At 40.8% G+C, this 26,856-nt stretch overlaps 2 protein-coding genes across 2 annotated transcripts; one reads left to right on the top strand and one right to left on the bottom strand.

The window, feature by feature from the left end:
* The first annotated feature begins 99 nt into the window (after positions 1-99).
* LOC133456807 (glycerol-3-phosphate dehydrogenase [NAD(+)], cytoplasmic) lies at positions 100-6,016 on the top strand. Its single transcript, XM_061735398.1, has 8 exons — positions 100-220; positions 1,113-1,290; positions 1,438-1,578; positions 1,695-1,833; positions 2,114-2,226; positions 3,808-4,044; positions 4,559-4,665; positions 4,984-6,016. The coding sequence occupies exons 1-8, from the start codon at positions 177-179 to the stop codon at positions 5,078-5,080; spliced, it is 1,056 nt and encodes a 351-aa protein (XP_061591382.1). The 5' UTR covers positions 100-176; the 3' UTR covers positions 5,081-6,016.
* Positions 6,017-6,126: 110 nt separating this feature from the next.
* LOC133456805 (glucose-6-phosphate 1-dehydrogenase) lies at positions 6,127-19,694 on the bottom strand. The gene is made up of 13 exons (XM_061735397.1): positions 19,665-19,694; positions 15,326-15,441; positions 12,786-12,823; positions 12,581-12,689; positions 12,279-12,496; positions 10,252-10,410; positions 9,644-9,769; positions 9,304-9,397; positions 8,627-8,813; positions 8,302-8,537; positions 7,496-7,572; positions 7,218-7,310; positions 6,127-7,108 (listed from the first exon to the last, which is right to left on the bottom strand). The coding sequence occupies exons 1-13, from the start codon at positions 19,684-19,686 to the stop codon at positions 7,018-7,020; spliced, it is 1,566 nt and encodes a 521-aa protein (XP_061591381.1). The 5' UTR covers positions 19,687-19,694; the 3' UTR covers positions 6,127-7,017.
* Positions 19,695-26,856: the final 7,162 nt, after the last annotated feature.

Raw genomic sequence — 26,856 nt, 5'->3', positions numbered from 1 at the left:
CTGCTCTGCAGACCTTTGCCCCCCTTACCTTGAGCCTGCTGCGGGTGGGGGTGACCGGGTGACCCGGCCGGGTGTCTCCCCCCGGCCAGCCAATAACAGCACAGCTGTTACATAACCCGCCTGTAGCGCTGCAGCCTCCTCCTCCTCCTCCTCCGCTGCTGCTCCATCTCCTCAACATGGCAGCGCCGAAGAAAGTCTGCATCGTGGGCTCTGGAAACTGGCAAGTCTGCGTGTTATTGTGGTGATTTGTGGGTTTTTTGTGTCGGGCTCCGGGCTGGTCGCAGCGCTGCCACGTTACTCCATGTGCCGCTCACTAGCAACGCTCTCCATAGCAACAGCCTTAAGGCTGATTTATGGTTCCGCGTTAAATCGACGCCGTAGGTACGCGGCGACGCACACCGTACGGTAGGCGTCGCCGCTGCGTCGGTGTAACGCGGAACCATAAATCAACCTTTAGTTTCATTCACTGCTGGTGTCGACCGGCGGGCAAAACGCCTCTACAGAGTGAACATATTAATTAGGTTTTGATCATGTGCATAATAGGTGTTTATGTGATCCGGACAGGGACCACGTCAGTCCTGATTACCGAGATGCTGTGCCTTAAATTAGCCTTCGTGCGCGCACAGCGACGTTAGCTCGCTGAGGTGCAGAACTCCATTCAAAACTCCGACAGATTAAAGTATCTGTGTGTTAACATGAAACTCCTAAAGAGCTAAAAGAGAATTTCAAGCAAAAGACTGATGATAATAATCCTCTCTTAAATTCGGCTTGGGTCTTTAGTTTGTTAACGGAGTGGAAAGTATTTTATCGTGACTTTATTGTTTTTCTTTGCACTACAGCGTTAGTTAGGGTTGCAGCGCCGATGGTTGAGATGTAATGTTTTTAAGCCGAAGTGCTGCACACCTGGAAATAATGATCTCATTTTAAAATTATGAGGAAATATTATGTAATTCAACTGTTGAATAAGGTATGAACATAAGGAGAAATGTGAGTGCAGTTTGGTGCCTGGAGCCAGCATGCCGGGCCATGCTGCTCAGCAGAGCAGCTGCAAATGCTTGGGGGTTTAAACGTCCTGCAAACTAAACACCAACCTCTACTGTTAAACTTCACAGGGGATCTGCCATCGCCAAAATTGTGGGCGCCAATGCTGCTAAAAACCCAAACTTTGACAATGAAGTGAAAATGTGGGTGTTTGAGGAGCAGGTGAACGGCAGGAACCTGACTGAGATTATCAACACCAGCCATGAAAACGTGAAGTATCTTCCTGGACATCAGCTACCAACAAATGTGGTAAGATGCTGTTAGTTTGACTTTCTCTTTTGTTCTTTTTGCATGGTCTCTCAAGTGCATTGTTTGGCCTCGTTTTTAAAGTTTGTCTTCCAAGGTTTAAACAGATGTTCTCCTTTGTTTGCACCACCTTGTCCTCCTCCCCCTCAGGTGGCCGTGCCTGACCTGGTGGAGGCTTCCAAGGATGCAGACATTCTGGTGTTCGTGATCCCACACCAGTTTATAGGCAAAGTGTGTGACACCATAAAGGGCAAGATTAAGAGTGACGCTCTGGGGATGTCCCTCATCAAGGTTTGACTTTGCTCCTAGTTTCGCAAGCACTGCTGAGCAGGGTTGCCTTTGAACCAGACGGCAACCCGCCAACTTGTGAAGCATTTCTCTTTTTTTGTGTGTGTGTGCTCCTTCAGGGTGTAGACGAGGGTCCCGATGGACTCAAACTCATCTCAGATGTGATCCAGGAGAAGCTTGGCATCACAATGAGTGTGCTGATGGGGGCCAACATCGCCAATGAGGTTGCTGATGAGAAGTTCTGTGAAACAACCATTGGTGAGGGATCTTTTTTTTTTAAATTTGTTTATCTCCTGGTAAAGAATAGGTCACTTTTAATCTTGGTGCAATGTTTCTGCATCATTCGTGTGAAGTTGAAGCTGGACGATCAGTTTTATCTGAATTCTTCATAAGGCTTACTGTCGGCACCGGGTAAAACAAACCAGCAGTGACCTCTTTTTACAGGATTAATTCTGTTGGATTAACAGGAATGGAAGGTTTAGCTTGCTGTAGGTGTTCAATTTTCACCCTGTTGAAGTTTCTTTTTTCCTGCTTGCAGGCTGTAAGAATAAAAATCATGGCGCCCTCCTGAAGGAGCTGATGCAAACAGACAACTTCAGAGTTACTGTCGTAGAAGAGTGTGACGTGGTGGAAATCTGCGGAGCCCTGAAGGTGAGCTTTCACAATGAAAGATGTTGTTACACAAGTTACATTTCTTTACAACTTGCCAACTGCTCTTTTGTTTTAAAATAGTTTACAAATGACAAACTTTCTGCCATTCAGACGAGCAACTACAAATGTAGGTTTTGCACCGAGTTGTGAAGGCACTATAGCTTGTAAGCTTATTTTTTTGGATCGTGTAACATCTGTCCAACAAAATATCCGTGCAATCCAAACCCTTAATCCATTTGGTGAAGGTCAAAAAAAAAAGTCTAGTTTCAACCCCTTCAGGAAATGCATGATCGTGCACATTTCTAGGGCAGTTACCCTGGTAGCATGTGGCTAACAAAATGCACTTTTAACACCGAACTACATGAACCTCGACGTTTGCAAAACAAGCTTGGACCGTTAACTAACTGGAAACTACAGGGGATAGTTGAGACGTTCACTCTTAAAACTGCACAAAAAGTAATATTTACTGTAATAAATAAAGGACATTATTGAAGCATGTTGTCATAAACATGCTTGAGAGAGACCTGACATGATTTAAAGGAGCTTGAGGCTCCTTTTTAAGAAATGAGACTCTCTAGCGCCACCCTTCACCACGACGGCCGTCGGGGGTACTGCAGCCAACAGCGAAGCCGGCACGGGAGAACGGGGAGAACGTGCATGCAGCGTCATGTGACGTCACATCCACAGCCCAGCGCGGGAAATTCGGGACCGAATTGCAGCACATTTTGCAGCACACAGCCTGTTCAAGGCAATGGAGAGATACGCTAGAGGGCTCATTGTTTTGGGTTTGGAACGCTTCATCTGACATTATTACTAGAAAACTTAAAATGTATACGAATTTTTTTTCATAAATCCTGCCTCAATCCGGCCTCAAGCTCCTTTTTAAATGTTGCATGTTTCGTAGTCTGACAACACTTGACATCCCAGTAACCTCCACAAGCTGCTAACATTTGTTGCTGTTCTTTACAATTTAACAAAGAACCACAACTTCTAAGTACAAACAACGTGCACATAAATAGGTGAAAATGAACATGACTAAAGGCTCACATGCAACACATGGTGATTAGTGTATGTTTCTGCACTGTGTAATGATCCTGGTCAATAAATAATGCACTATATCAATTTTCTGTAGGTCTTTAAACTAGAGGCAGTTTGTAAAGGAACTTCTCATACTCTGTTAAAATATCAGTTTCAATTGGAAGTATAGTTGATAACTTTTAGTAAGTACTGTGTTGCTCATGCCGACTTGGGTTGAAACTCAAGAAAGCCGGCTGGTGTGTTTGGCTTGGAGACGATGGTCTGAGAGATCTCTTAAGTGTATTAGAAAAAGTCTCGCTGGAGGAAGGAGGAGGAACCTGTTTCAATCAAACTGAGATTCTAATCACTAAAAAGGCCCAGAGGGATAAAGGGAAGTAATTAATGCTCCAAATTTAATGAGATGTTGAAGTTCATTCACTCAGCGATGGCAGGATCAGCAACGTCATTAATTCTCGAGGTGGTTTGCACTTTCCCGAAGCGAGCAGGTTTGTTTTCCAGATTTTTTATATCCGTGCCGTTTGTTTCCACTCGTCCGTCTTGCAGAACATTGTTGCAGTCGGCGCAGGTTTCTGCGACGGCCTGGGCTTTGGGGACAACACGAAGGCAGCGGTGATCAGGCTGGGCCTGATGGAGATGATTGCCTTCGCCCGCATCTTCTGTACCGCCGGGCCGGTGTCCTCCGCCACGTTCCTGGAGAGCTGCGGCGTGGCCGACCTCATCACAACCTGCTACGGCGGACGCAACCGCAAAGTGGCCGAAGCTTTTGTGAAGACCGGGAAGGTGAGAGCTTGGGTTTTGAAGAGGGTGCCCTCAAATTGACTTTTAATGACGAGCCTTACAGGACCATCTCAGAAAATTAGAATATTGTGATAAAGTTCTTTATTTTCTGTAATGCAATTTTAAAAAAAAAAAAAAAAAAAAAAAAAAAGTCATACATTCTGGATTCATTACAAGTCAACTGAAATATTACAAGCCTTTTATTATTTTAATATTGCTGATCATGGCTTACAGCTTACAAAAACTCAAATATCCTATCTCAAAAAATGTGAATATTCTGGGAATCTTAAACTGTAAGCCATAATCAGCACTATTAAAATAATAAAAGGCTTGCAATATTTCAGTTAATTTGTAATGAATCCAGAATGTATGACATTTTTGCATTACAGAAAATAAAGGACTTTATCATAATATTCAAATTTTCTGAGACAGTCCAACTTTTTCAAGTGTTTCTGAAGGTTTGCCTTGGTTTTATAGTAGAGTATGAACTCTTCTGTACCTGACGTGTTTTTCTCAGTCCATCGAGGATCTGGAGAAAGAAATGCTGAATGGTCAGAAGCTGCAGGGGCCAGCGACGGCAGCTGAGGTTTATCTCATCCTCAAGCACAAAAACCTGGTTGACAAGTAAGTCCAGCAGGACGGGGACTTTATCACGCAGCGCTTGCATCCTGGCATTTCTCTGTGAAACACTTACCCCTTTTGTTGGTCTCGGTGCCTCTAAGGGCGGCTTTCTGGAAAAGCCTGTTAAGAGGACATGACACTCTTATATGAAGAAAGTTGACAGCATCATGCTGCTATTTAATTCCTGTCTTGCTTTGGCCAACGGAGTAAATCTGGTGGCCCACTTTTACAGAAATGTAACAGAACACCAGCATGTAAGCGCCTGCTGTCACATTAGCTGGAGAAGACGTGAGCTAAGTTGAAAACCTCCTCCTGTTCCAGGTTCCCTCTGTTCAACGCCGTCTACCAGATCTGCTACCAGGGCCACCCGGTGGCAGAGTTCATCAGCTGTTTGCAGAACCACCCAGAGCACATGTGAAGAACAGAAATCAGCTCCGAGTGCCTTCTTCATGGGGAACATGACCACTTTCTTGCTTTTGTCCCACAGTAACGGGTTGACGCATCACTCCAGCCACCGTGCGCTCACAGCCCCACGGTGGAGCCGTGTTCAGAGTGTTGAGCTCCACTTCAGTTCTTGTTTTAGATATGTACCAAAACTTGAATATTTTCTTTTAGATAATTATAAACTTTTTTTTTTTTTTTTTAAAGTGCCACGTGATATCTGAGTGGATGGTTTTTAATTCAACACTATATCGCAGTTGATTCATTTGGAAAGAAATTAAACTAATCTTGGTAGATTTATTCTTGGAGCATTGCTTTTACCGTCCTAAGAACCATGTTCATGCGTTATTTAAATGTAATACCTTATTGTCTCTGTATTGACATGTCCTGCCTGTACTGTGAACATCCTGTTAAAACGCACAGCACCAGATTTTAACGTGAAGCTAATGTGCCTTAAACTGCATGGAGGCCAAGTTTTTGTCTCCTCCCACCTTCCATCTCTTTGTAACATGGTTTTATTGACGTGGTGTAAATCACTGAGGAAATCGCAGCATTTCTTTTGTTTCGAGGGCAACCAGCGCGAGTTCCCAGCTTCATTCCTAAGAACCAGATCGGAAATTAACTTTGAGTTATAATTAAAGTTGTCTGTAATGAAAACAAAACGGCTACTCGAGGCAGCTAATACCCATTTACTCTTGACTTTAATATTGTACAACACATCCAAGAAGCTGCAGATCCTGCCCTCGCTGCTCTGATGTTTACATCTCCAACCATGATGGCTACACTGCTGGAGAACGTCGCATGGGGTTAACCTTCCAATCAATCACTTCATTTAGCCTTTTATTGGTCTGATCAAGTTGTTACTCAAAGCTAATGTGGGAAGTTATTTGAATAAATGCATTCTGGTGAGAAATGTATTGAGTGTTTATTTTGGTCGTTTGGATATCAGCAGTGCACCAAGAGTCGCAGTTACACTGGTTTAATGTTCCTTCTTGTGTTTTGAAACATCAAGCAACCACAAAACATGAAACAAAAGTTTATTACAAGTGGTGGAAGCATAGCTATGTAACATGAGTGTGCAGCGGACAGCAGCATTTAGTAAGACTTTAGACGTTGCCAAGGGGATATTTCGAAATATCAAGTCAATGTCATAACTTATGTGGAAAAAAAGAAATGTAAACAAAAGTGGAATGAAGCTCAGAGGCTAAGAGACAATAATTATCTTGTTTTCCAGTGTCCAGGAGGACATTTAAGACTATTGCAGAATGAGTTGTTCAGAGAAACTGCCTGCATCACCTTTTCAAAATCCAGTCTTTATCCTCAAGAAGTCTTGGTCCCAGGCAAAAAGAAATTATAAGAGGAAAAAAATAACTCTTATAAGCGTTACTAACCAATGCTGCAGAAGCATTCTAGTAATACAATCACAGGTAATAAAGAGTGCCAGCGAGTGGACACGTGGTCCTGTTGTTCGGCTCGGTTACCTCTTTGGTTTCCGCTGCCTGAACGTAAACCAGATGGTAGTTTTGTTGCTGCTCTGCTTTCACAGAGCACTTGTTCAGTTTTCTATCCTATTCCTCCGTCATTAACTTGGTCTTTTACATAAATGAAGACTTTAAAAGTTGTTTTGAATGTATGAAGACAAAATATTACTACCACAAATGTTGTGATAGTAAGCCCAAGGTTGACACGAGTGATTCAAACGTTTCCTCTGAATGTTTAAGCTCTACCTGAGATTTTTTTTGTTTTGTTTTTTTTGTTAAATGGTAAGGTTGCCTTCCTCTTTGCTGCGTGATGGATCCACATAGTGGAAATGCCTCCTTCCCCCAAGACACTCCAGTATTGCAACATCATCGCTCACTTGAGCTGCTGGACTCCTCCTACTCTACTTCGGTCCCTTTCTTGTCTTATCACAAATCAAAGTCTGTGAGGGTTGACCCATCTATAAGTGCCTTCGTAGCGAAATCCGACTCTCTGTACGAGCTCGTCCGCTTCTGCTGGACCACGGCTGAGGAGAAGGAGAAGAAAGGGGAGGTGTTAAAAAGAAAAAAAGAAAAAAAATCAATGTTTGGTATGAAAATCAGTCTTGAGTTGAGGGGAAAGTGAACGTGTCCTACCTCCCGTATTTATAAGGAATAGGCTGTGGCTTCTCGTTGTCTATCTGATGAAGGAGGGGGGTGAAGATCCTCCAAGCTTCCCTTAGTTCGTCACTGCACACATCAACAATTCATGTAACTTGACACAAAAGAGGAGCGGTGCAGCTTATACTGTCAAACTCTGGTCGTGCCGAAGAGTCAACATGCACAATGGCGCCACCTAGTGACGCCAGAGGGAACTTGCAGCAGCAGAACAAGCAGGTTTGTTTTAAAAGCAGTAACATGACACAGTCACAGACCTTCTCACGAAGTGCATCTGGCTCCCGCAGAAGACGTCCAGGATGAGACGCTCATACGCATCTGGAAGCTTCACGTCCTGGAAGTAGAGTTATCAACTTTACTTCTCTTTTTGTAAAAACATTAAAGTTGAAGGCGGGTTGTGACTAGGGCTGGGCGATATGGACCAAAAGTCATATCTGGATATTTTCTAGCTGAATACTCGATATATATCAATATTTTTTCTGTGCCATAATTGGGGTTTCCCCCAAAGCATTATAGCATAGCATCTCTGTTAGCTTCATTTTTTCTGAGGCAAACCCTTTAAAAAACAGTCAGTTTTAAAACAAAGCCTCGTGCCAAATGTCACACAGGTTCCTTTATTAACAGAGGTCTGCACAATATCAAAATGTATAAAACAAATGAAATAAAAATAAACTGCCTGCATATATAGAATAAAAATGCTCCTTGAATAAAATAAAACAAATATCCCTTTCCTGCATAACAATTAAATTAAAATACACTGTGCAATTAATACAATGTAGACAGTAACAGGCAGACTTTTCCACTGAGGTTGACAGTTGTGCAAATAACAAAACATTTGTGCAAATCTCAAATGAAACATTCAAGTCAATTTGTCACAAAATAAGCTACCGTATATCAAAATCATTAAAAAAAAAAAAGTTTTTTTTTTCGATATAAACAATATTGTCTCGTACCATATCTCGTTTGAAAATATATCGATATTTATTAAAATCTCGATATATCGCCCAGCCCTAGTTGTGACGTCACCGCGAGTGAGTGGGACCATAAATGAACGTGAGCGTGCCTTGTATCTGCTCTTGTAGGTGAGGTCCAGCTCCGTTTCCTCGGGGCTGAAGTAGACGCCAGGTTTCTTGCTCATCATCTTGGCGTACACGGCCTCGTTGGGCTGCACTCGCACCACCAGCTCGTTCCTCCGACACTGGTTTCCAAAAATATCTCCCGGGACGTCCGTGAACTGCAGCCGCACCTCTGCTTTCCTCTCGTTCAGAGCTTTGCCACATCGAAGGATGAAAGGAACACCTGAGGAAGAATATATTCACGCATTTATAATCTATGATCAAAGCGCACGGGGGGGAAACTGGTGGAATTAAAACACGGCAGATCTTTACCGTCCCAGCGTTCATTGTGCACATAAAGCACAGCTGTGGCGAAGGTGGCCTGAGTTGATCCTTTGGGTACTGTGGGATCATCTAGATAACCCAGTTTGGCATCTCCTTCCCCTTCTGGATCCCCCGCGTACTGACCCAACACCACGTCCGACATGGTCACTGGGGCGATGCACTTCAGCACCTTCACCTGCGGCAGAGAACGTGCAGCGGCTGAGCAGAGAGCTCCCAAAGTCATACAGGACTGTCTCAGAAAATTAGAATATTGTGATTTTCTGTAATGCAATTACAAAAACGGCATACACTCTGGATTCATTACAAATCAACTGAAATATTGAAAGCCTTTTATTATTTTAATATTGCTGATCATGGCTTACAGCTTAAGAAAACTCAAATATCCTATCTCAAAAAATTGGAATATTCTGGGAATCTTAATCTTAAGCCATAATCAGCAATATTAAAATAATAAAAAGCTTGCAATATTTCAGTTGATTTGTAATGAATCCAGAATGTATGACTTTTTTTTTTTTTTTTTTTTTTTATTATTAAATTGCAATACAGAAAATAAAGAACTTTATCACAATATTAAAATTTTCTGAGACAGTCCTGTACACTTAAACTTCCTGCAGTAAATATCTCTGTCACGTTGAAGCATTTACTCCCCGCCGGTAACGCTGTACCTTTTCATCCCTGACGTCATCAGAGCTGGTGGAAGCTGGTTTCTCCATGGCAACCAGGCAGAGCATCTGAAGCAGGTGGTTCTGCATGACATCTCTGATGATGACAAAGACAACAGGTGGTCACACAAAAGACCAACTGCATCTCTTGATGGACCGGCCTCTACAAAAGCAGGAAGCAATTTGGTTTCTGACAAAATAATTAATAAGATATGAATAACTGCAAAAAAAAAAGTGTGTAAAGCTTTGCTTGGAGCGTTCCTTTTAAAATGTTAATCAACAGGAGTACAGATTTAACAGATTAAGTGCAGAAACAAACAGCTAATTGTGTCCGTCTCCTCACCGGATGATACCGAAATCATCAAAGTAGCCTCCTCGTCCCTGAGTGCCAAACGGTTCTTTGAAGGTGAGAACAACACAGGCCACGCTGTCTCTGTTCCAGATTGGTCCAAAGATCCGGTTCCCAAACCTGCAGGGGGGCATCCCATAGTTATTCTCTACCCAGTAGCACGTACACAACAGCACAGCTGTTCCTGACAACACGCACAAACATTTATCTTCAGCTCTCGTTTAGAAACCAGCTATTTTTACTGCGCCACATTCACAGGGGCTTGTCTCAAACACAAGCCGGCTGAAAATGATGCTTGGCACGATTCAAATCCCCTTCTATCAAAAGCAGATTACTGTTCCAGCATTGAATTTAAAAACATAAACCTCCGCCCACTGCAGAGACCAAAAAGGAAGAACACAGAATTATGTTGGTAATACTGAGTTTTATTACAAAACCACAAACAGTTGCTTCAGTCCAACCGTGCTGCTCCACACAGGCCAGACTGAAAACAGCTAAGTGGAATCAACTTAAAGCATTATACAACAACCAACGTGGTTATTAGTATCTTTATAAAGTACCACAATAAATACAAAATAACTTAATTTTAGGATTTCTCCTACCTGAGAACCATGAGGTTCTGCACCATTTCCTTCCCCAGATAATGGTCTATGCGGTAGATCTGGTCCTCGGTGAAGAGAGACGACAGGTGAGCGGTCAGCTCCTCGGAGCTCTGGAGATCATGTCCAAACGGCTTCTCCACAATCACCCGGTTCCAGCCCCTGAAACACGGCACACGCGGGAGAACATGAGCAGGTCAGACCACAGACGCAGTGGTCATGTTGGAGGTGGTCCGGGCACTTGTCGCTTCCTGTGGGTTTCCAGGACTTGTGACAGAGCTGCTCTCTGCTGGACGGGGGAGTTCAACGGTGCATCAACACCAAGCCATCCTAACTGTGCTCAAGCACGACTGACTCTCATGTTTGGTCCTTCTGACGAGCGCAGGTGTTCAGCACGGCATGATTTCTGCTCTTTTGATCTCTGGCACGGTGGGAAGACGTGCTACTGTGCTCAGGTACGCCGTAGCACTGCCACATGTCATGAGGAATGTCATTTTACTGGAAACACTGTTTTACAGTTTAAATCTATCTATTTTTTTATCATTTACATCATCACATTGCCCATCATTTATTTTAACTTTATGCTGACGTGTCAGAGGTGACTCACCTGTCGGCATACAGATTGAAGGGACCACACTGACAGCCATATGGTTTAAAAGAGACAGAACGCCAGGTGATGGCGGCGCTCTTTGAAACACATGAGAAGAGTCTAAGCAGGACCTGACCGGTGGCAAGGCGTCGGGATTATGTTTCCAGCGTATTCTATGGGATAGGTTGCCTTCCTCTTGTAGGAGCACAGAACCGAATGGCTTGTTTTTTATTTTCCTTTTGACTTTTGTTTCGGATCATTTGTTCTGGTACTTAATGTATTTGATTTATTGCTTTGTAAGTTGGGCGCTTTGATTTCAATTGAAATTACATTCCTGGTCGCTCATTTTTCTCTTTGACTTTATTGAATTATTAACCAGTTTGGTAAATGTATCGATAGAATCCTGCAGGGAGAATCGGTTAAGTCCTCAAAGACTAATGCTAGACGTGAGCCGGCTGTCTTATGCAGTAGTGTAAGTAGCGTCTGACCAGAAAATAAATAAAATGTAAACAAAGAAAGCTACCTCATGAAAGGACATGGCTTCATGAACCGACGTGACGACCATGGTCCAGGCGGCATTCGTGCTTAAGTATTGAGGCAGGACTCATCCCAGTGTGGGCTAGTTAGAGAGGTTAAAGAGCGGGGCTGCAAGTTGTTCATTGCTGGTTCGTTTTGTTAACTCTGAGCTTTGTTGGTTTGTTTGTGAGGAAGGTTTTTTTGTTCCCTGTGGGAGTTTTTTTGTGTTTTTCTATTAAGCTACGCATCATATTGGCTAAAGTTTAACCCGGTTTGGTGTTGTGCGATTGGATTCAGAGAGAACGACCCATAACACTCATGTGTACAGACGTGTTAAAGAGGTAAAGCCACAGATTTGGTTTCTTTATTGTTGTAATCTGTGCTTTGAATAAATCTGATATTGTTTATTATAAAACAGACAGATTTATTGCTTGTGTAGTTGAAAAATACATGAGAACAAATTATCGCATATTAAATCACAATCGCAATATTGAGGAAAAAAATAAAAAATAAATCGCAATTGGATTTTCAAAAATCGTTCAGCCCTAGTAAGCCACCAAATTATATTAATTAATTATTGTGGCGACCCCTCCAGGAGGGATGACGCTGAAATGGTTGATATAACGCATTCGTCCAGAATGCTCCCATCTCTTGTAATAATCTTCCAGAACATGACAACAAAAAGCACCGTTTTTTATGTTTGTTTTTTTTAAAGTGATTAAATGGTTCTGAAGCTTTAGTTCATTTTATCAAATAATTTATGTAAAAGCATAAAACTACAGATAAAGCTTTCGGGCCCATCATGTAAACCAAAAGGAGCAGAAAATACGTCAGAAACCTGGCTAGAGCTTTAAGAAGTGCTTCTCCCTCCCAACGTTAACAACCAAGTGTTAAAGGTGAAACAAACAGAACAGTTGGTACTGACTTTGTGCTCATGCAGTGGTTCTTGATGTTCTTGGTAACATCGTGGTAGACCGTTGGCGGCAGTGCCAGGTAGAAGAGACGGTTGGCGGCGATTCCTCCGGGCAGAGACTGGATGTGTTTATCGAGTTTGGAGAAGGAACCCTCATCTGCATATTTCCCGCTGATATACGTGTTTCTGCTGAAGAAGGTCGACAACCGCTCCGTTTCTGTATCCGTCACCTGGATCAGAGGATATAAACATTTATACATAAACCAAACATAACTTAACTTCTTTTTTCTTAAGTTGCATTTAAAAAGTTTTACCTTCAGGTATGGCATGCACGAGGTCCGGATGGCGTCAACTGTTAAGTCAGAGCGAGCAAAGCCAACAAAATGCGTCTGCTCGGGGAGGAGGCCGTCTCTGAACAGCCACCTGCAAACAGAGAACAGGTGATCCTCTGCAGCTTCACCACCTCCCATTAGATGCTAACATTCACCAGCCTCCACCACGATACAAAGACTCACTCACCACAGAGTTGGGTAGATCTTTTTCTTTGCCAGATCCCCCTAAAAGTCCAAATGTGAAAAAGAAAAAAAATCATCAGTGTTTACATTTAAAGTCCTTATGCCAGCGTGGACCTACAGGACTGTCTCAGAAAATTTGAATATTGTGATTTTTTTGTAATGCAATTACAAAAACAAAAATGTCATACATTCTGGATTCATTACAAATCAACTGAAATATTGCAAGCCTTTTATTATTTTAAATATTGCTGATCATGGCTTACAGCTTAAGAAAACTCAAATATCCTATCTCAAAAAATTTGAATATTCTGGGAATCTTAATCTTAAACTGTAAGCCATAATCAGCAATATTAAAATAATAAAAGGCTTGCAATATTTCAGTTGATTTGTAATGAATCCAGAATGTATGACATTTTTGTTTTTTTTAAATTACATTACAGAAAAAAAAAGAACTTTATCACAATATTCTAATTTTCTGAGACAGTCCTGTATGTTGAACAGGCAGTCGTTGTCCCTTACACTTGGCATCACATTTTATTTTTGTTCATATCAGTTTCATTTAAGGGAAATATTTTATTACTTTTAGGAAATGTATGGCTCATGTTTTCCCATCATTACTAAATCAGTTAAAACCAACATAAGTGACTTTGGACCCCAGTCAAAGTTCTCTTGTAAACCCTGCTTATCGTTGACGGCACTATTGCACTTCAACAAGATGAAACTTGCTCTCAGAGCTACAGCGGATCCTCCCAGAGGCCACTGAGACTCAGGAAAGTTATGACGGAACAGGAAGAGTGACAGTGACCGGCTGAGCAAGAGACAGTGTGTCAAAAGCGACTTAACCTCCACCCTCACAGTTAAAACTGCTACACTTCCTTTGTGCCGCTTTAAGCTACTTTTGATAACAACAGGTAAGTAAGCAGCTTGGATTCATTCAGGAACTGTGCAATCCCAATAATCCCACTGTAAACAGGAAAGGCTGCACTGCTGTTGTATACAATCATCCTGAAGAACCTGCTTATTTGGTGTTTTCATTGCACCGTTTTAGCGTTTACAACTAGACAACGGCCTGTGTGCCACGCAATTTTATTGTAAGACCTAACAGGACGCTTTTAGAACAGAAAAAGCTATTTTATTTCCATAGCACAAAGAACTCAACGTGTAACAATTCGAAGATGACCTGAAGCCATCGAAGCATGAATTATGTAAAATACAAGAACATCAGAACTCACTTCGCCTGCAGTGAACTGCGGGCATCAAATAAGAGTCTAATGGGTTTAGCTGCTCCTCATCCCCCTTTAAAAACACTAATCTTCATCAGGAAGCTCCCTTGTAACCTGGCCTCTTTATTTAAAGTGGTGCAATCTGCATGATAACTTCAGCTCACGTCTGTCCTTCTGCACTCTTTTGTATAACCCTTTTGTTAAAAACATCAGAATAACTAGCAGCACCCAGTCACAGCAACCAAATAATCATCCAATTCACACACAACAACCACTAAATTAATAATGTTCCTGCAAGCCCAAACTGAAGAGGTAGTTTCAGTACATACACACATACATAAAGTAAATTAGCACAACAAGAGTAGAGTGGCCCACAGCCCAACCCTTCCCCTGATCTGCCTGCAGGTTGCATTGAAAGAAAAATGCTGACAGACAGTGACGCTGCAAAAAGAAAAAAGAAAAAACAGCCACTGCCCTGCCTTCTTCCACAAAGAGCCAACAGTGCTAGAGAAACGAGGACAGAGCCACATGACGTGTTGCGTCCCGGCTAAATGTTTAGAAAGAAATCAGATGCAACCATTTGAAAGTGATACAATGATTGAATATGAACAGCATTTTATTTTTCCACCAAAAAAAAAAAATGTAAATAAATTTGGTTTTATTAATAAATTTAAAAAAGCAAACAAGATGCAGCATACCAAGCCCTGGTCGAGAGGGAAGAAGACGTAAAAGGAAGGTGGACTGAAATATTGAGTAAGGGAAGAAAAGAAAAAAAGGAAATGACCCATTTTAGAAATACTGAAAACGTTTAGTTCCTTTACCGTACACCTGAAAGGTATGAGGAAGTGTGTGCAGGAAATAAAAGAACAATGCTCATTTTACACTACTCTCAGTTCAAGTATTTAGTATTTTACTAGTAGAAAGAAAATCAGCTTGGATTTAGGCATTAAAACACCAAGAAAAAACCTCACAGCTAATATTAGCAGGTAAATAAATAAAATCAATCAATCAATCACTGGCCCTGCAGGAACTTTTTTAGATTTCCTTTTTAGATCTTGTGCTGATCTGATCTGATAAGAGAAACGTCGAGGTTTTTACCACCTCAGCCGGTGGATTTTGAAAGCAGACGGTAGGAAGTTTGTTGAAACCAACTCTTACATTTACCTAACCTCATTTTGTGCAATTATTGCAATAGTTTTTTCCCCTTTTTTAAAAAAAGGTTTCAACATAATTTCTTTGAAACAATAACCAAGAATTAATGTTGAAGTAGCCTTCAGTGAAAAAGTCCCCAAAAAAGGGGAAATAATAGCGGTTTACTCACCGATGCTCCCATGATGATGAAGACGTGGACATCGGACTGATGGAACTCCTCAAGCAGCTCCTTCCTCAGCTCGCCAAACACCTCAGAGCGAGACAGGGGAATGGTACTCATTTTCTCTGAAAAACACACAACCAGTTACCGAGACAAAAGTTAAATCATGACTTATTACACACATGAGCAGCCTTCACAAAGACAACGCCATACCAAGGATATTTATAGTTCAGAATCCTTTTGAACAGCACGTTTTTCAAACTACTCCACAGAAGTTTGCTTTGAGAGTTTTGAAGGACGCGCCATAAATCACCTTCAGACGTCTCCTTGATGCTGTTGCATTTTAGATAAGACAAAGACTCAAACCTTTGCACAGAATTGTAAAACGCGCCTGTTACCAACAGTAGAAAGGGGTGTACTATTTTTAAGAATTTCCTTTTTTTTTTTTTAACATTTTCTGATGAAAACGTCAAAGCAATTAACCCATTTGGATGAATGCGCTTCTTAAAAGAAAAAGTATACGGTTAAGAACTCATCTTAGTTTTGCTTTCTACATTTAAAAAATAGAAAAACATTTTCAGGATGACGTTTGAAAGCTTAAAGAAAACATCAAAGTTCTTGATGTTTTTTCAGAATAAACAACAGTCTTATTTTGTTGTTTAGTAAATGCACGTTCCAAGTATTTCTTAACACCATACAACTAATGGTTTCATGAGGAGGCAAGATATTTGACGGGTAACTGCAGACGTATACCTTGCTACAGATGCTGGTAGAAATATTGACAATAGTCTGCCATGCAGCCACGAGACTTTTACAGATCAAAAACAAAACATTATACGATGCTTTTCGTTCCCCTTTATGCCTTCTCATATTTTTATGAGTCAACATTATTGTTAACCGTTTTCTAATATCCTTCTTATTGTTCGCATATACTTGATATTTTATTTTGCTGGGGCTTTATTGGTTTTGTTCCTCTTGCTGGTTTTATGGACTTAATAAAAAACAAAATAAACAAATTTGACATTAATGAGTGTCGTAACAGTATTGTTGTGTATCTGAAGTTTGCAATAACTGTCAAATGACAGATTTAAAGATCAAGTGACCCCTAAGTGCCTGGAAAGAGAGTGAGTTAATTACCTGTTAAGCAGTTTTTTTTTGTTTGTGTGTTTTATTTTCCTTGGTCTTTTTTTGCAAGGAATGAATATAAAATATTAATAAATTAAAAGCTGGAAAAATTAAGCAGCTTTTCTTTCTATATAGAAAAACCTTATATCCCCAGACATGGAGCTGCGTTCAGCTTCTATGCTGCACATGTCTGGAACAAACTCCCAGAAAGCCTCTGGTCAGCTGAAACACTGGCTCATTTAAATCCGGCTGAAGACAAACCTGTTCTCAGCCGCATTTGAATGAAACTACAACCCTGCAGTTACTTTAAAGCTTGAGTTACTGGTCTTTTTCCTGTTCTTTTTCTTACATTTTAAATCATGGTTTTTATTTCTATGTGATGTTTTAATGTCTCAGTAAAAACTCTGATTCACCATGTTGTTGAATTGTACACAAATACACTTGCCTTATGACTAAGCTGCTCAAATATCATTTAATTTAAATATCATCCTCCTTGTACTTGCATGTTTTTTTGTTGTTTTTTTTGTTTAGGATTTAATCCATCCATACATATCTTGCACTGTATTTTATATACATCATTGGAAGGAAAAAGGACCCATCTAGACCAATACAATACATCTTATTTAACACACCATTCAAAATAGAGAAAGAAAAATAAATCTGTGATAGCAGATTATAATAAATATCTTTACATTCATTTATAGCCATATTTATAGTTTATAATAATAAAAAAAATACATTTAATGCTGCAATGGATGGATGGCTAAAACGGTAAGAAATAGAAGTTAAAACTCTAAACAAGACAGCATGAGCTGGTGGTTGTGGGTCAGTGTACATCCTTAAAGCTACAGTGAATGATTTCTAAACGGGCTAATCAGAGGTGAAGAAATCTAATTTCGCCTGGTTTTAAGTTCAAAGATAACCAGTAGCATATTTCAGAAAACTTAATTTACTCTGCTGATCATTGTAAGAGTTATAGCTTTGTCACCAGGTTCACCAGTGGCGTTTTGATTTTTTTATTATTGCAAGCTGTAATTTTACAGCCCAACCTACTGCACTTTTCTGCAAATGTAATGAAAGAACAGAGTAAAATGAATATCCTATATCTGTTTATATTGTCGTCGACGCCCCATGTTGTTTTTGTTGTCATTTTTCATCTCATCCAGTCCGAAACAGCGTAACACTCACACGACGAGCCCTAATATGAACCAAATCCTCCCCAGATTCCGGGTTTAAATGGCTCAGAGATCCTGCCAGCACCTTTCAGAAATAGAAATAAGGGACGCCCCAATTTCAGCAGTCCAGGCGCCAAAAAAAAAGAGACGTCCCCAAATCTTCTAAACTGCATAGAAATGTATTTATTTTATATGAAAAAATAAAATGCTTTGATTTAAAGTCTAAAGTGCTTTAATTGCATTGCACTTGCACAACTGTACAGACAGCCAACCATACTAGCAACTGAAATAACCTCTGGCCTCTGCTACTATTCTATGTGTGTCCACATCAGCCCAGATGTATGGTATGCAGGTAAATATATAACCTACAGCTGAACGTTGGAAAATTAGAACATGGTGTAAAGTAAATTTATTTCAATAATTCAACTTAAAAGGCAAAACTAATACATTACATAGTCTCATTACATGCAAAGCAAGATATGTCAAACCTTTATTTGTTATAATTTTGATGATTGAATTGTTTATTGATTTCATAAAATATTCAAATTTTTTGAGATTTTTTTTTTGGGGGTTTTCATAAACTGCGAGTCATGATCATCAAAACTATAACAAATAAAGGCTTGAAATATCTCACTTTGAATGTAGTGGGAAATAATATATTTATTTCACCTTTAGTTGAATTTACTACGAATGAGTTTTACAATATATTCAAATGTTCCGACTTTCACCTGTATATTATGACATCAATAAATAAGAGCATAATATATGTCCGTATTGGTTCAATACGGAACGCAACTTTTAATTCCCAATTCCCAAGCCCTACCTGGAGGTGAAGCCCGAGTCCTCCCCGCTGTCTGGCACACACATACAGGACTGTCTCAGAAAATTAGAATATTGTGATAAAGTTCTTTATTTTCTGTAATGCAATTAAAAAAACAAAAATGTCATACATTCTGGATTCATTACAAATCGACTGAAATATTGCCTTTTATTATTTTAATATTGCTGATCATGGCTTACAGTTTAAGATTAAGATTCCCAGAATATTCTAATTTTTTGAGGTAGGATATTTGAGTTTTCTTAAGCTGTAAACCATGATCAGCAATATTAAAATAATAAAAGGCTTGCAATATTTCAGTTGATTTGTAATGAATCCAGAATGTATGACATTTTTGTTTTTGTAATTGCATTACAGAAAATCACAATATTCTACTTTTCTGAGACAGTCCTGTATATATAAAATAATAATAATAATAATAATAACATATAAAGATCTGGGCACGGACGCAGCAGGTCTTATGTTGTCCCGCCACAAATATTTTGCTGGCCTTAATGTTTCCTGTGTTTTATTTTGTTCATTATTGTTAAATTTAGTGTTGATGTGTGTGTGACAGACGTGTGTTAATCAAAATACGGGACAAATCGCGTCCCGTATTAGTTCAATACTGGACGCAACATTTTTTTCTCAAATAAAGGACAATTCCTTATTTTACGGGACGGGTGGCAACCCTAAACACGGAACCATAAATCAGCCTTAACTCTCACACGACGAGCCCTAATATGATCCCAATCCCCCCCAGATTCCGGGTTTAAACTCAGAGCTGTGGTCCAGCTGGACAGGCTGGTCCAGCAGGAAACAGCACTGAGTACTCGCTGCTACACCGGCGGACCTGCCGGATGACGCCGGAGTTAAACCGGGAAATACGGTCTTTATCCTCTTTATCTCTTCCCCGGCGGTGGTGTCAGACCTGGACAGGTACCACGGCCAGCCCCCTCCCTCCCCGCTAGCAGTAGCAGTAGCTGAGCCCGGCTAGCCGCACACAAACACACACACGCTGCTACTCACGGTCTGGAGGAGATACCTGCTGCTAAACCCGCACAAACACTACACCGGGACGCCGCCGCTTCTATGTCAACTCCCTGCAGAAACCAGTGAAAGCGGGCGGTCCGTGTGCGCGTCCTGCCTACTTCCCCGTTGAAGTGACAAAGCAGGAATTGAGAGTTTGTTGGTTTGGAGGAAAAAAAAAAAAAAAAAAAAAGCAGCTCACCAGCGCTCGCTCGAGATCCCATCACTGCAGAATTAGTGACGTCACTGGCGCGCTCAGTGTGGGCGGGGCTTGTGTGTGCAGGCTCCGCCCACAGACGCCCGTCTGTTTAACCTGAGCGGCGTGATGCATTTACCTTTTATTATTGGGAGCTTTCCAAAAATATTGTAACTATAACTATACACTTTATTTATTTATATAGCACGTTTCATGCAGGTAAAGTGCAACACAAAATGCTTTACATTAAAAGAAAAGAAACAATCTTGACCCCCCCACTCCCCATACCCTCATTCATACAACCAGTAGGCTACTTGAGAGTTGTAAAAAAAATCAGGGGGGATGGTAGATTTTATCATATGGGGACAGATAATTTGTGCTGATTACAAATAATATAATATATTACAAATAATAGCACTGACCAAACCACCTGCAGAAATACTGCAGGAATGACATAGCAGCAGTTAAATGCAGCCTTCTGTAAGCTTTAAATATCCACTGGGCTTACATCAAATACATCAAAACACAAAAATAAAAAACAGTTTTCCAACTATCCAGGCCTGGACAGCAGGACCCCCAACTATCCAGGCATCCAAGCATCCTGATATCATCCATGTTCAGTTTTGCTTCTCGTCTAAAGATTCCACTTCCTTACAGTCATACCCAAAATCAGTGTCATCAAGTAAAAAAATGTCTACAAATGTTCTCCAAGAGCAACTTCTTCCAACTTTCCAGGAGCAGTTCTGGTAATGATTTGTACTTTTCTATTTTTCTTCCAGCATGATGGAGCACCACGAGAAAAGATAAAAGTGATAAAGTGGCCCAGACATCGTGACACTGGCATCTTGGAGCTCGGATCTGATGCCATGAAACTCGCTGGATCTTAATTCCATTAAGAACCTGTGGTCAATCCTCAATAAGTGGGTGGAGAACCATAAACCTAAAAGGTATGTTCACATCAGGGCACCAGATGTGAATGGATCTCCGTCAGTCAGGATTTGGCCCATAAATGCATAGCACGCCACCAAGAGCATGACAGAGAAAATTTCAAGAAGGGTCAACATTTTGAAAATTCTGAAAAATGTCAAAACAAGATGTATTTACAGGAAGAATAGAGACCTAAAGAGATAGTTGAAACACATCATTGATGTAAGAACGCCTGAGTTTTATGAGAAATATTAGAAGTATTCCAAAGCGGTTACATCAGCAGTAACAGCTGTCTATGGGATGTGTTGCACGCTTTAATGCACTTTATTGATTTGCTTCTTTATGTATCATTATTATTTTGGGGGCATTTTCCTTCCCATCTGAACTCTCCATGATTTAGGGTCGTATTAGTAGATTACATCTTAAATAGTGACAAACATTTCACACCCATACACACTCCCCAGCTTTGTTCAAGGAGAAAGTCAAAGCTGACACAGTGTTAACAGCAGTTAGATCAATACATCATTACTTCAACAGCATTTGAATTTAAACAAGGTTCATTAGTCCGCTTGACTTGCCGGTACCTCTCAGCTGCCTCTTGAGACCCGTAAGCTGACCGAGCTTGATAGGGCGCCTTTTTCAGCTCGATGGGTGAGAGACGCGATGGAGGGGGGGGTTATCTGACAGGTTCCTCTGCCAGAGGGTCAAACCAAACCCTTATCATACTCTTGGGCTCTTTAAGTTTGCATGGACCTCTTCCTACCAGTCTGACCCAACTTACAATCATGTGGTTGTAAGTTAGGTAGTTGTCCTGTGACACGACTACCTCGACTCACACAGAACTCCAAGACAGCATCAGGAAATGCTGTTTTGGAGTCTTGGAAATGCTGGCAATGTTAATGTAAGCGGAATTGTGATTCGTACAGAGACAAGGAATCTTTGTCTCTGTAGGAGACAAAGATTCTACTACAGAGAAAAGGGAGGGGTATCAGATCGGAGAGGCCTCTCCGATCTGATACCTCTCCGAACCCATCAGATCGGAGAAGCGGTTGCTTGAATTATGCCCTTCTGGATAACTTTGGCCATTGAGTATTTTAATCCCCCAGAAGAACAATGGACTAAACTTTAAAAGCACTTACCAGCAGCTCCCCAAAGAAGGCCGGAAGGCTCTGAGATATCATTTCATGTATATGTGCAAACAACAAGCCCATTAAAACCTGCTCTTCAACCCAAAGGTAACATGGCTAAGGGAAATTTGTTTTGTAAATGGAACTGCTCTGGCATAAGTGATGGATGTACTGACACATCCATTACTTATGCCATCGTTTTGTGTAATCTTGTGTAATCTCCTTGAAATTATTTTTTGTTTGTGTTTATTTGGTTTGTTATTTAGTCGTTTATTTTTTGTTTGTTTCTTAAAGGAGCTTGAGGCAGGATTGAGGCAGGATTTATGAAAATAATTCGTAAACGTTTTAAGTTTTCTAGTAATAATGTCAGATGAAGCGTTCCAAACCAAAACGAATGAGCCCTCTAGTATATCTCTCCATTGCCTTGAACAGGCTGTGTGCTGCAAAATGTGCTATAGTGCTGGGGCCGAGTTTCCCGCGCTGTCCTGCGGATGTGACGTCACATGACGCTGCATGCACGTTCTCCCCGTTCTCCCGTGCCGGCTTCGCTGTTGGCTGCAGTACCCTCGACGGCCGTCGTGGTGAAGGGTGGCGCTAGAGAGTCTAATTTCTTAAAAGGAGCCTCATGCTCCTTTAATTATTAAATTGTACTCTTTATCGTTATTCATATATCCGATCATTTTTCTTTTGTGTAAATTCTTTGTAATTTTCATTTACTTCTATCATCTATAGATTTCTAATTGCTCATTTGTATATTTTGTTCTTATAAGTATGATATTAAATTTTATGTTAACTATAGGTGGAGGCACCTGATAAGCTCTTTGAGTTTTCGCCTCTTCCTGCACTTTAATTTGTAAAGTTGTTACTTTTATTTGTGTCATTTTTAACTGTGCAAATAAATAAATCTAAGAATCTAAATCTAAATTGGGTCCAGAACACATGCTGTGTGTTGAAGTGACCCAATTATATCTGACTGGTCATTTATTCTTATTGTTATGTAAAATAATGAAACTCTGTCACTTCATCTACAGAGGCAGGACTATCAGGTCAATATTGGTTTTGTTAATTATCAGAGTCAAAGTTCAAATGTTCTTAAAGAGTAAAAGTTCTTAAATCCAATAACATTTCCTTTATGCCATCAATCCCTTGTGCAGCTCCCTACTGCAGAGATCTATTTGCACTCATAGACCTAAGTGCAAATAGATTTTTTTAAGGTTCGTCTGAAGCTAACGTGAGGCCCAGCCGCCCCAGTCAAAGAGGGTATTTCCAAAATTCTCTTTGTTTTTACAAAGGCGTTTTTTCCTCCAAGCCCCATTAAAGAAACAGCAAAGCAGAGAGAATTTTGTAGGATAAAGACTATAACTTTGGACAACACCCTCTGGGAGCATCTAGACGAGTTTCAAAAGGCCTTTTTAGCACAGAACAAAGACTAGATTCATCACTCATTCAAACTGGAACCTCATACAAGGATCAATGGGGGGAGTGGGGGGGTAAACAGCATGTCAGCATGACACTGCAAGAAAAGAAAAGTCAGAGACAGTACAGTCTGTGGTGCATCTCAGATGAAAATCCAGCTTTGACTAATCCTATTGGATTTGCAGCTGGTCAGAATCACGTTGCCTCCTGGCACTGCCGGGCACTTGTTTGATGACAGGTTCTTCAGCTGGTTCGTCTGCACGCAGCGTCATTGTGAATGATTAAATCCACTGCGGTGGTTAAGAGAGCCACAGTTAGAGTAAGAGGCAGATTAACAAGAATGGGGAAAGGGAAATCATTCGGTGTACAACTACAGAGACGGTGTTGTAACGTGAGCTTCTGCACAGCTTGAGATGCTGTGAAAGGACATGCTGTACCCGTGTGAAGATGCACATTTGCTCTGGTGCTGCTGCTCCTTCATCTGGGACAGTTGAAGGGACAGTAGTGCTGAGCCGTACCTCTCACTGGAGGTTGCAGTCAAAATACTAGAAATGATTCCAGACAGTATTTTCAAGGTTCGGATGAAGCCATGGTTTAGGCATTATTCTAACAGTTTTTATTTTACATAATGATCAGACCACTCTGTAATTCTGCATCAGAACTTCAGCCAAGAAAAGCGGCAGTTTAATAAATGGCTTCTATGTGATGTACTTCTTTAATTGCTTCATATCAGTTCTGTTTTCTGAAAGCAGTGTGTGTGTGCGTGTGTGTGTGTGTGGGTGGCGGGGTTACAGTAACCACAACAAAGCAAGCACTACAGGGGTTTTGCTGTTGTTGGGAATCTTCAGCTCCCTGGAGTCCGGGTGTGGATGAGAATCCTTGCAGTGGATTCAAGTTCACTCTTGCACTCACCAGCAGAAGAGCCCTTAGCAGTGAGCAAAAGCTGCTCCCCGGCGATCATTATGGGCCCCGTAATCTAAAACTGGGCTTCAAAATGAGCCACAGGTAGGTTTGCCAGCAGGTTCCATGATGGCCCACTCGGGATTTTAAGAGGGGTCCAGCTGGTTCAGTTTCCAACAGGGCACGTGTAACTGAAACTATGTAAGATAAGATAAGATAAGAAGATAAGAAATCCTTTAATAGTCCCACAGAGGGGAAATTTGTAGATTACAGCAGCAAAGGGGATAGTGCAAAAAACAAGAGGCATCAATAGAAATAGTTATCACAATAGAAATAGTTATCACACAGTAATAATAACACACTATAAACAGTAAGCTGGTATATACAATAAGAAGAAGAAGAAGAAGGAGAAGAAAAATAAATAATAAGAAATACTAGTATATAAAAAAATAACAGATGGATATTTACAGATGTTATTTACATAATTGCATGTTGCAGAGAATGATATTGCACATTATTTTCCGGTATGTATATTCATTTATATGTGGTGCCAACACAGCTTGCCCGTCCGATTTTTAGCCCACGCCGAGTGACTAGATACTGTATATATTTGCAAATGAAAGCATGCAATGTCAGGGACATGGGCTTCTGGATAAATATTGTTAAGGTACCAAGAGAACCTCTTATATTTAAATTTTTCTGTAAGTTTATGGTTGTGAATTTTAAGAGAAAAATAACAAAAGTGAAGCAACATGTTACTTTAGTTCATGCATTTTAGTATCACACGAGATGTTCGTTTTCTTGAGGGTGAACATACTGTACATTGGTCCTAACCGTTTCTGAAATGGAAGCAGCCTTTCTGTTTGCCCACTAGAACACCCATTCGTAGGCATCTATGCAGATTGGCCCGGTCTGGGAGCCCTGTTAAAGTTGTGCTCCCAGCTCCCAGTTGTGCTCCCAGTACATACGTCTCTCTCACCACAGTGAGACGTATGTAACGCTCAAGGTCGAAACCATCGCAGGCATGACACCTCTCTTCTAAAACCTTGACTGTCTGATGAAAAGGAAACTATACAAGTGAGGACCTAGTGACGTCCCCTCGTGCAGCCTGCACCCCCATCCTGGCTGTCTTTCCTTACTTGTCTGTCAATCGCAGCAATACACCTTTAAACTTGATGCCGTGGTCTTTGGAAGACTTTAGTTCTGATTAAGACCTAGATTCTCAAAATTCTGTTTCCTTTTACGAGGTTTTGTTCTGCACCAAACCCTTAAGGAAATATTTGGCTGATATCTTCTTAACTTCTTCTTGTCTTGCTTTGTACAGTTTTAGAGGCCTTTCTTTTTAGCTTATACCCAAAAGTGAACATAATCAGTGAAGATGAGAAAAATAAGTCTAACAAGTAACTTGCTAAAATAAGTTTTTCGTTTTTGTAGATTTGAGACAAATGCAGAATGAGCTCCGTAAAATACTGATGTATTTTACATCCGTTCTGTTTTTCTGAAAGCAGTGTGTGTGTGCGTGTGTGTGTGTGTGTGTGTGTGTGTGGGTGGCGGGGTTACAGTAACCACAACAAAGCAAGCACTACAGGGGTTTTGCTGTTTTTGGGAATCTTCAGCTCCCTGGAGTCTGGGAGTGGATGTAGATCTACTTTCACGTTGGGATAATTGAGGGTGGATTTTCTCAACAAAACTACATCCGATACTAGTTTTTGATGTTTCCAGTTAGCATCCTGTCAACTGCTCCTCTGTACAACCTATCCATGTCAAGCTACTGTACCTCAAAGCACACATTCATGTCTAAGACTTCATAACCGCAGTGGAGATGGATGACGACTGTGACAGCTCCTACAAGAGTTCACTGACTCCACCTCAGCTCTATTAATGCAGGCAGTGGGTGAGTCTTTGCTCTAAATGCAGTTTTAATTGTATTTCTTTCATATATGTCATGTCTCCTTGGTTTTGTTGACATTCAGTAGCGGGTTATTATCAGTGCACCACACTGCAGAACCATCAATTTTCTCTAAATGTGATGTTTAAGTTTTGTTTCTGATCCAAACTACAATTGTGGTAAACCTGTGAAGATCTTCACATGTCTGTTAACAACATCCTTCTGTGTGCAGTGATGTCGGTATGAACAGAATGACATCAGCACCATCATGCAGCCCAGTGAGCACTCACCGCCTGAGCTGGCATCGTCTACCAGCAAGATCTGTGAGCAGTGAGGAGGTGAGCTGTGTAGCACGCTGTGACCCGTCCTTATCTCCAAAACCTCTGCTCCAAGCTTGAGCTCTTGTTTTGTGTAAAATCCTTGATCTGGTACCAGATGGAGGTGAAGAGGTTTCATGACGCTCAGGGACAGATCTCCTGAGTCTTCTTTGCTCACTCCCCACTGGGAGCAGGGATGTTTGTGTCGTGGCTGTGTGCTTGATATAGCAGCGTGTGATGAAAAACAAAACTAGAAAGCAGAGAACTGCTGGGTATTTGAATCCAGAGCGTGCTTTAAAATGCAAAAATGAAGAAACTTTGCACATCAGTTTACAAGATGAAACATCTTACAATTAAATGAAGGCCAGAAATTGCTATAAGTGATGTAAACATACAACAAAATGATCATGGAGTTTTGCCTCATGTGGAAGTCTTGATAGGATTCAAAGAACATTACAACATTATGATCACATGATTAAGTATGTGGCCCTCCATAATAAGTTCCTGTACGACAGTTGTCACAAAATACTACTTTTATTAACAAGGTTTTTAATGATATTTGAAATACAATGTACACCCAGTGACTCACCATAACAAGGCTACTCTACCTTTGCTCCCTGAGC

Source organism: Cololabis saira, chromosome 12 (assembly GCF_033807715.1).
Source record: "Cololabis saira isolate AMF1-May2022 chromosome 12, fColSai1.1, whole genome shotgun sequence".
Lineage (NCBI taxonomy): Eukaryota > Metazoa > Chordata > Actinopteri > Beloniformes > Belonidae > Cololabis > Cololabis saira.
This window is presented reverse-complemented; position numbering and strand designations above follow the sequence as displayed.